The sequence below is a fragment of the Battus philenor genome, unplaced genomic scaffold (genome assembly GCF_028537555.1).
Source record: "Battus philenor isolate CCGP_79_NKW_IND1 unplaced genomic scaffold, ilBatPhil1.0.hap1 SCAF_5, whole genome shotgun sequence".
Lineage (NCBI taxonomy): Eukaryota > Metazoa > Arthropoda > Insecta > Lepidoptera > Papilionidae > Battus > Battus philenor.
The window spans coordinates 10,507,649-10,518,263 of NW_027181715.1; the positions used below are offsets into that span (position 1 = coordinate 10,507,649).

Consider the following 10,615-nt stretch of genomic DNA (forward strand, 5'->3'; position numbering starts at 1 on the left):
TGCTGTTCTTGTATGTAACGAAAAATTAACGTGACTATCAAATGTCTACAAAATGTGTGTAAACAGACGTTTAATAATAATTTGGCCTTTCACTTCTTTGGAAGTTTGTAATTTAATTAAAGATATAAATTTACTTGCTGATGATAAAAGACGCCATCACGGTAACAATAAAAATATTTGCCAAAATTTAAAAATAAACATTTGTTAAAATATACATCTTATTCCAGCGATAGTTAATAACATATTATTGTATTATTAGTTTATTACTAGGTGCCTAAATATTATAGAAATTTTCCGAAAAATTTATAAATGAACATATCTACTTTTCTGACATACTGTATATGGAATTATTCATAGTTCCATTTAAAATAGAATAAGTGAAAGCAAGAGTATTTTATGTGAAAATTTTATGTAAACATTTAAATAAATAGGTGAAGCAATAATTTTTGATGCTTTGATGTAAAAAATTCAACAAAATAATAATCAGTTTAGGGGTTCCTTTTATTAGATTACGACTTATGTTTGTTTTGGATTGTTATGATTTTTAAGCTATTTTGTCACAATTTAGTGAAATAAATAATGTATTAGCCCTTCCTGAACTTTGTGTATTGGTTATTGATCAAAATATTAAGTTCACTAAAAAAGCAAGCCTATTAAGTGATCACTTGAACTATCTTTTTACCATATTATGAAATTTTTGTGTCGCTTTGCGTTCAAAATGTGATATTTTAAATAAGTAAATTTAAGTTGTTTTTTCGCCTTTTATATTTTTAAACGCTTTTTTCATGTAATCAATATTTATCGCTAGTAAAATTAATAAAATTTAATATTTGTAATTAACCTTATTTCTCTATCTCACGTTAAAAAAATGCAGTCATTATACAAGGATACAAGAAAATGTGGTAAAGATTAATACATTTCATTGAACCTGGACCAAAATATTTGAAGAGTCGTCCATCATATGTATGTTTATAATGTTAACTGACGTTTGTTCTAGCAGGTCACAGATAATCCATAAACAACTTACCTAATTCTGATTTAATATCAGCGAATTTAACAGTGTTAAAGCCTCTTCTTAACATATATTGTAAAGCAAATGTAATAGTTATTGTCTTCAACTAATGTAAAAAGCATCGATGAAATCAGAATAAATAATTACCCTGACTTTTTCTTTTATTACTTATTTTAAAGTTGTAAAGTTTATTGTCTAATTTATGTGTAAATAAATACTAAATAAAAAATAAATAAAAAAATAGTAAATATAATTATACAAGTCTATTACATTATATAAGGCCTATATAATTATATAAATAGCAATAGAACTGACAGGTTCTTCAATTTAAGAATCCTTCTATCAGATTTTGAATTATTTACATAAACCACCTGGACTCTACTTCTCATCTAAAGATGAGTGTTTCACAGGAATCGTCTTGGCCCCCTTTTGGTTCTACTTTATATTAATCATTCGCCGTCTTTGGCAGTGTTCTTTAATGACTAAATTATTTGAAACTAATAACTAAATAATTAGGACCTAAATGCTAATTAAACAATATGCATTGACTTTATACCTAATGTAAAAATTGTAGCTTACATATTAACAATGAAGTGTTAGATATTATAAAATTAACTTTTTTCTCTGTTGTCTGTTTGTTGACAACGCTGTCAGTCTTCTGGGACTGTTACAGTTACAAAAAACTAAAAAGAAGTTAAAATTTTAAATGCCATACTACCACTACCTTATAACATGACTATTTATGAGTTAAGTTTCTAATAGCAGAAGATAGTTGATACGAAAAAGGCTATCTAATAAAAAACCTAATGATACACATTGTACTAGAAAAATAAAAAAGTAGGTTAGGTTAAAAAATAGGGCAATTTAAGTTATCCTAAGTGTTGAGCAACTGTTTGAATGTTAACAGTGTATTTATCTCTAACACAGGAATTTGTTCCATTCGATAAACTGTCTTCCCATATACAGCATCCCATGGCTGAGTTCTTGAACAAATTCTTATTGTTGCCCAAATGGTATTTATGAGTTCCGCGGGTTCGAGGTTAGCGGTTAACTTTTAAGGTAGCGAAGCCCGAGGGCTCCCAGGCTTGACTGAGGATCAATATTTAGCCACTTCCGCACATGCAGTCGTAGTCGTGCAACAAAGTGCACCGCCCGTCAGCCCGCTGATAAATGCGCAAACACCAAACAGTGTTTGGCACTAATCGGTGTAACATACCTCCTGAAGATGCCTCGTGAAGGGGTGAAACACGTGTTGAGTGATTTAACGGTGGTAGTTGTGTAATTCGCATTGTTGGCCGTATGCGCAACATGTACAACTTGTAACATATTAACTTTAAGCGTAAATCAGTATTTCACAAGCTTCAGGATTTTTACTTATAGGACTTCAATATGAAATTGTATTAGAAATCATTTAGTCTTAAACCTCCGTGAGATTATTATAAAAATAATAAAATTGCCGTTTATTTTGTTGTTGTTACTGTCGATGTTACTTATGTTTGTTTACTGCACTCTACAAGAGATGCTCTACAACTTTCTTGGGATTTATAATAATTCACTACTATGTCACTGATCGCTGCCTTACTGATTTTTAGTTAGTCTGTTATCAATTTTCGTAATTCTCAGTATATACACCCAACTCTTTTTTTACGTATTAGATACGTTTGTTAGGGAAGTGTGCGAAAAATCGTGTAAAAAACACATGTGAAATATGTTGAGGACATGTTGAGTATAAGATAAAAAAAAACTTAAATCTTTTGCTCAAAAAACGAGTAATAATAAAATGTATATTTCATAAGTATTCATGTTTAAGTCTGTTATTAGCGGTTGTTTTTGTGCTATATCAAGTTGCTTATATTACTCTTGATATCTGCTCAAAACTTAGGATTATGTCGAAATTTTTATGCTACGCTCCACATAAAATAAAAAAAACACATTGTGAAGATTCGAGCGTGTAACAAAATTTGTGTAAAATGCTGTATTAATTTTAGTTGTTGAACCGCGTTAATTCGAAATAACATTAAAAAAGAGGATATAATGTTTATGTGATAAAGATGTACTTAATTTTATTGACGAATAAGACAGTAATAGTAGATATGATAGATAGATAATGTAATTTTGACATATTTCGAGGTTCTTACTAATATTCTCTACATTAGTAAGGATCTCGATGCAGTGGACATCTATCGCCTGGTAAGAATCCAACCGGGAGTTAACAAATTAATAGTAATATTTAATTAGTAAACAAATAAACATCTCAAAAGCGAGTCGTTAGATAATTTCGTATCAAATAATGAAAGAAGGATTTTTTCATAACAACAGCTAAGTCCAGTTACAAAATCACGTTTTAAAAACATACTTTTTAATGTCTGATGTACTTTTATGTGTAACGTGATCAATCAAGTCAAACTGTTAATGCATATGTTTACAGTAAAACTTTATTGTTTAAACGAAGACTATTGATAAATATCTGCAAACTGCGACTACTAAAGTGCTGCGTTCGTTGAATTTGGGAATTTTACCTGCATTCTGTATATATTTCAGATATACTGGTTTTTTCATTATGAACGTTTTGATGCATCATGACCAGATACATTCTATAAATTTTAAATAGGGTTTTAAGTGTACGTTTAACATATTTAAAAATTATAAAATTTACACAAACTTTATCGCTTTATCTCATACGACGGATTTTATGAATGTATTTGTTTACGTCGCAATTGCCATGATATATTATTAGTTATTTAAAAAAAAATTGTAATAAATTGGCACGTCCATTTTGTAACAACTAATATAGACCCATTTAGACAAAAAACTACGCTTGTCTCCGACTTGTATTTTTTGTAAGTGTACAAGCGAACGACGGCGATAAGAAACGCGATGTACGAGGAAAATCTGATATTAATAGCATTATTGGACTGTCTTCTGAGGTCAGCGGTTGTGTTTGGATCAAAATGTTGTGGAGTTTATTTGTATTGACATTAGTAGGAGCGAGTTATGGCAAAGAGTCAAAGTTGGTGAATATAGAACAGGGTCCTGTTCGAGGGTACAAAGAACCCGGAGATGACGTGTTTATGTTTTATGGAATACCATACGCCACTGCACCAACCGGTATGCATAAATATAAGGTAAATATATTACGGTAATATTATTTTTTTTTGTAAGAAATAATTATCATAACCATTTTTTGGAAAATAAATGTAGTAACTTAATGTATAAAATAATAAAAATATTCTTGATTGTGTCATAATCTTACACACATGTTTATAATGAATACGCAATTCAGTCGTTAAGAAAATTAACGATTTAAAAAATATTGACTCGATGTAAATCACTTAATGTGTTTAAAAATTTACTGCGGATAAATTTACAAATGAAACACACAGAATATTACTATGTAATATGAATAAATTACGTAAATAAATACTGAAGATAGATTTTTTTTACTAAATTAATGTTTACAATAGTGAAGAATTTCCCGACAAGAAGTATAATCGTGTAAATATAGTCCAGTTTAGGAAGTTAAGATTTGGTTTTTATTGAAATTTTTATTACAGGCACCTCTTCCTCCACCTACTTGGACAGAGCCATTCGAAGCTGTAAATAAAAACATAATATGTCCGCAAATGGAATTTCCTGGAGTAGTCATTCCAAATGCAATTACATTAGATGACTGTTTGATTGCAAATGTGTACGTTCCTGATACACAACAAGAGAATTTACCGGTAGTCGTTTATGTCCATGGAGGAGGATACCAAATAGGCCACGGCGAGTTTACTACTTCAAAAAACTTGATAAAAGCGAAGCCAATGGTAGTTGTCAATTTCAACTATCGACTTGGCCCTAATGGGTTTCTGTGTTTAGGTACACCTGATGTTCCAGGTAACGCTGGCATGAAAGACCAGGTAGCCTTGCTTCGCTGGGTTAAAAAAAATATTGCTAGTTTTGGTGGAAATCCTGATGATGTAACTATAATTGGATGTAGTGCTGGTTCGTCATCAGTAGACCTACTTATACTTTCACCGATGACACGCGGTTTGTTTCATAAAGTTGTACCTGAAAGTGGTTCCAACATTGCTGGTTTCAGCGTTCAGATTGATCCTGTTGAAAACGCTTGGAAATATGCTGAGATGTTAAATTTCACTGATAGCAGTAACGACATATATGTTTTGGAACAATTTTATAAAATGGTTCCCAGGGACATTTTGCATTCAGTAAATTTAATGGCTTTTAAAAGTACGACTATGCTTTTTGGACCCTGTGTTGAACGTGATTTAGGAGAAGAAAGATTTCTCGACGATTCACCATATAGTATATTAAAGAACGGTAGACAGCAAAAGTTACCTATGTTATATGGTTTCGCTGAAATGGAAGGGTTGTTCAGAACTTTTACTTTTGACGCCTGGAAAGATGAAATGAATGTGAATTTCTCAAATTTCTTGCCCGATGAACTGCATTTCAAAAGCGAGGCGGAAAAGAAAGAGGTTGCTCGGAAAGTCAAAACATTTTACTTTGGTTCCAAACCAATCAGTAATGAAACTATTTTTAGATACATTGATTACTATACGGATATTGTTTTTGCGTATCCCGCTTTAAGATCAGTAAGATATCAAGTAGAATCAGGGAACAATAACGTCTACTTATATGAGTATAGCTTCGTAGATGAGAGCGCCAAATTAATACCCTATAGCACAGTGCGTGGGGCCGATCACTGTGCTCAGACTTGGGGGGTAGTGGATGGAGGATCATTTGAAAATCTTAACGAGGAGACCCTTTCGAAGGATTATAAAAGTGTAAAAAAAATGATGCGAAAAATTTGGGCAAGCTTCATAGCTACAGGGTAAGTAAATACGATATAATAAAAGAACATAATAAAAGGCAATATAAAATATATTTACAAATATATTTTTAATAAATTTTTTCTATAACGCTACCCCAATGATTTCCAATAATATTCATCAGAAGCTGACTACAGTTAGTTTCTTCCGATGACTTTAACGAGATCGTTTGTCTACCTTGTATCCATAAATCTATGATGCACGTTATAGATATGTTTATCTGTATAAGGTCATCTTATTTTACATTGTCATTATGAGCCATGTTCTAAAACTGTAAGAAAATGGTCAAACAAAACTCAATTATAAGATGATGATGAGTTTAATATTTATGTATTTTGGGGGCGTTGTTAACTTTCCGGTTTGATGGCTTATTCGAACCTTGAGATAAGTGTGTCATTAGCCCGTTATTTCACTTGAAATTGCTTCGTGCACAGTCTTGATCATAATTAAGTTAGCTATAACGGCACACGAAGTGTTAAGAACCTATACAGGAAGAAAAAACAGCAAGTTACATATAATATATATTTTTGTCAAGTTGGGGCTGTGACACTATGATAGGTCTTAGGTTCGATTCGAAATAGACTTTATTTAAATTATGAAATATTATCAGAGTTCACAAAGTGAGGAAGAAAACATGGGGAGCAAACTGGAATTTTAAGACCAAAACGGCAAAGGATTTATGACATCAACCATTCTGTACTAAAACCTGGTCACGGAATTCGGCTTGTACTCTGTCTCTTTCTAAAAGGAAATTTGTGTCCTCATTCGTGCGGACATTGGGACGTTCACACTGTTATCTATATATTTTTTATTACTCAATATTGTAATAATAATAATATTTTATATAATATTCTTTGCGTTTCAGTAAGCCTGTACCAGACGAAGCAGATTTCCCTAACTGGCCGCCAACACAAGCTAATGGTGGACCCCACATGTCCATAGACGAGTCGTTAAAACTACGTGGTCCACTGGTGCAGCAAAGAATTCTTTTCTGGGATGACATTTATGATAAATATTACAGTGCTCCTATTCCACCGCCTGAACCAGTGTCCACACATAAAACGGAATTGTAAATCCATATATATAAAAATATTTATACGGTTAAGATTGCAGTTAACTGTCAATGAATATGTTATCACTGAGCATTCCCGAGCATTTGAAGTATATAACAAGTACATATATAATTATATAATACTTTACTGTAACATGAAGTTTTTTAAATATGTGTAATTTTTATATCTTATCCGTCATACCGAATAATTAAAATAACTACAGATTTAACGCCGTGATTAGTGATTAGATAAAGTATCACGTTCACAATTTAGGTCAGTGTTTTCTCTTTTATTTTATTATTTATCTAATTTATGTTAAATTACATAAAAAATAAATTCATATTTTTATGACGTACTTTAAATAGAGGTTAATAACCTATTGCCCTTTATATGATTCTACTTAATAATTTAGTTGTACTATGAATTTGTCAATACCAACAAGATGAAATTTATTTGTTTTGTTTTTACACAAGGTAATCATAGTATAAATTAGAGGTAAACTTATTGATTGTTGTACAGACGAAGTTGGTGTTAAACAGAAAAAAAAACTTTCATAATTGAAATAAACTAGCGTAAGCGTTAGCTTATTGACTCTTCTATTGATGGTTAAAATATATTTGGATGAAATTACTATTGCAGACAACTTATTTAAATCATTTTAGTAATCATTGAGCACAAAGGCTACCGCTTCGTTCATATGCATAGAATACAGACAACAAAGGTCTTTATTCCACGCATATGAACTTGAATGTCCGTTGAAAAAGAGAAAAACTGTAACTATATCGTATAACTCTTAAATATACTACAAAATGCAACCTTTGAAACTGAACACTTTACATCTATGTCCAAGAACATCATACGTTATATGTTTTGAAGAGGAAACGAAGAGGGAGAGAGAAAGAACCGGCAAGCGACTGGAAGACGCAATCAAGAGACCTGGAGATCGAAAGAGGTTTTACGCACTCCTGCGATCCCCGTAACAAGGCCTTTGATTCGCCGAACACAGATTTGGTGGACCTTTGAGCTATTTTTCTTCACGAATTTGTAAAGACGGTAGCTGCAGATCTCTTCGAAGGCTTTGAGGCACTCGGCCAACGACGTTGAAACTACTGTAGTATATGAAGACGTTTCCATTGTTTTAATAAATAAAAAAAGTAGAGCATGGAATTTTAGCCGGTAAGGTTAGAGTATAATCCTTTCGTTACACTGTTACTGAATAGAAAAAGCCAGAAAGACTAACTACGTCCAACATCAGTCGAACATAAGCTTTGAGAGTGAATCTTATGGATTACACTTCATTATAACGTAAAGTGTTAAAAGTATTAAAGTTGTTGGTGAGAGATAAGCCCTGCTTATCACAATGCGAAGCTGCGACAGTTTCTGACATAATATCGTGCACGTCACTACGTTTTCATTCATTTCGTGACGTGCTACGTAACGTCGTGATGCTTCGAGTCATTGCACCTTTACATGGAGGGTTTCTAACGCTGAAGCGCTGTCGTCGTTCTCGTGTTGAATTCCGTTTAAGCTTTTGTTTGAATACCTGCTGAAGCAAACACTGTGAATTCTACTTGGATGTTCCTACTTGTTATTTCAACATTCATAGCGAGGTTTAACTTGAGCATTATATAAAAAAAAAGTTTAATTTGTTAATGACAATATTACTTATATAATCTTTTATGCGTTTGCTTGCGACTTAATTTTAGGCAAAAGTTTTTGATTAAGATTAATATAAAAAAATATCCACAAAATAAACGGTAAAAGAAAGTAATTTTATATGGTAATATAAACGTGTGTGTTTGTTTATTTATTACCATTTAATTACACATATTTAGGCTACAAATATGATGTATTATTTTCGGGGAATAAATCAAAAAATTGTTTAGACACAATTAAATATATATGTAATAAATATATATGTGTGTATATATATATATATATATATATATATATATATATATTTACACACACACACACCCATATATATATATATATATATATATATATATATGTATACGTATGTACTGTGACTGTTTTGTTAATATATGAAACCTTAGTATAAATTAATTAATCTGACACCGCAATCTTGTTAAGTCAGCTTCCGAAAATTAGTGAGCTTTTTATTGTTAAATGCTGTATTATGATAATGCACTAACATTCTTGTTAAAAAGTGATCGTAAAGAAATCAAATAAAAAGCTATAGTTATTCTTGTCAGTACAATAAAATGGTTTATTTATTTTAAATATTTGTTAAAAAACGTATAAACAATATTAATATAATATTCAAACAATTTTGGAAGGCTAGTTTTATTTATTACATTTTTTAAAACGCAAAAATCCTTGTTCTTTTATTGTAGATCTTTTATTACATTGTATCAATATTACAGAATTTTTTGTTATGTATACTATTTGAAATTTTAAAAATTATGGCCCATTGGTCTGTGTGCCACTTAGGTTAATGAGAGAATATTAATTTAAGAGGTATCAGTAACAATTACTGTCGAATATTTTACCAAGAACAAAACAGTCGACGCGCATTTGCACACAAATCCTTTAAATACGCTTCGATTGCGGATTCGTCTAATGCTACTTCATGACTAAAGAACCCGCACATATGACAAAGCTTGCAATGCCCCTCTTCCGCTCACGCCTTAGGCCACCGCTTACACCGTTAGGCTCTAATGCAATTTATTTACTAATTTATGACTATCACAGAAGTATAATAAACTCAAATACGGTTCTTCGGCTAATAAAACTACTATAATTAAAGTTATTTTATTGTTTATTCAAAATTATGTGATATATATGTGAGCCGAGTTGGAAATTTTTTATTCTACACTTTAAGGAATTAACAGAAAATATAGGCTTTTTTATCTATTTCTATGCTTTTCAACGTAAAGAAAATTTAGCGCATTTGTCTAAATTTACAGAAATTAGGAGAATTCTGTCGAAATGAATCGAGAGCGGAGTGTAAGTTGATAATCCAGGCTTTAATTTGGCTATTAAATTGTTTTGATGATTTAAAATTACTATCAGGTGCTACAATTAAATATTACAGTGTAGAAAGCTTAATTTTGTCTGTACAACATAAACAAAGCCTAAACTGGTAATGTTTAAAACTCTAAAATCGTTATTTTAAAACTTCAAAATTTAAATCCCACATCTTAATCCTTTAATAAAAACAACACAAATTTCTTATTTATTTTGTTTCTCTCAACGTTTTTACTTATTTGTTAATGTTAAATGTTAACGTAAAAAAACAACTAACCAGCAATAGAAACAGGTTTATCAGTATTGGTTTAAAACATGGTCAGTTTTACATACACTTGGCAATCCAGCGACGGATATAACTTGTTTCTACAAAGAATGATTATTTTCAAACGTGTTATTAATAGTTATAATATTTGATCATATCGTGATTAAAATTCAATACGCTAACATTGAGTCTACAGTTCAAACAATTTTCTTTTGGATATGGCCAATAGCTGTAGCCACTACAATAATAAAAACGGTTAACTGTAATGTGCACGCAAGTTTTAGTGACCTGCTGAGTATATATAGGGCATAAATTATAATAATTTAACTATTGCTTTGATTAAGACTGTTTCTAACACAATTATTTGGAAATTGTTGTTTTCAAATATCTCGTATGCGTATTGTCAATCATGCCCACTTCGTCTCACCGCTCATAAACTAAAGCGACACGTTCGCGCCCG

At 31.2% G+C, this 10,615-nt stretch overlaps 1 protein-coding gene across 1 annotated transcript; it reads left to right on the forward strand.

Annotated features, from left to right (window-relative positions):
* Positions 1 to 3,939: 3,939 nt before the first annotated feature.
* Positions 3,940 to 7,026, forward strand: LOC137929499 (esterase FE4-like). Its single transcript, XM_068772477.1, has 3 exons — positions 3,940 to 4,137; positions 4,567 to 5,849; positions 6,713 to 7,026. The coding sequence occupies exons 1-3, from the start codon at positions 3,964 to 3,966 to the stop codon at positions 6,918 to 6,920; spliced, it is 1,665 nt and encodes a 554-aa protein (XP_068628578.1). The 5' UTR covers positions 3,940 to 3,963; the 3' UTR covers positions 6,921 to 7,026.
* Positions 7,027 to 10,615: the final 3,589 nt, after the last annotated feature.

Bases quoted from the DNA above. Each gene is read 5' to 3' on its own strand.
- LOC137929499 (XM_068772477.1), top strand. From the start codon at position 3,964: ATGTTGTGGAGTTTATTTGTATTGACATTAGTAGGAGCGAGTTATGGC. The intron at 4,138-4,566 runs GTAAATATATTA...TTTTTATTACAG, and splicing joins CCGGTATGCATAAATATAAG to GCACCTCTTCCTCCACCTAC. The intron at 5,850-6,712 runs GTAAGTAAATAC...TTTGCGTTTCAG, and splicing joins GCAAGCTTCATAGCTACAGG to TAAGCCTGTACCAGACGAAG.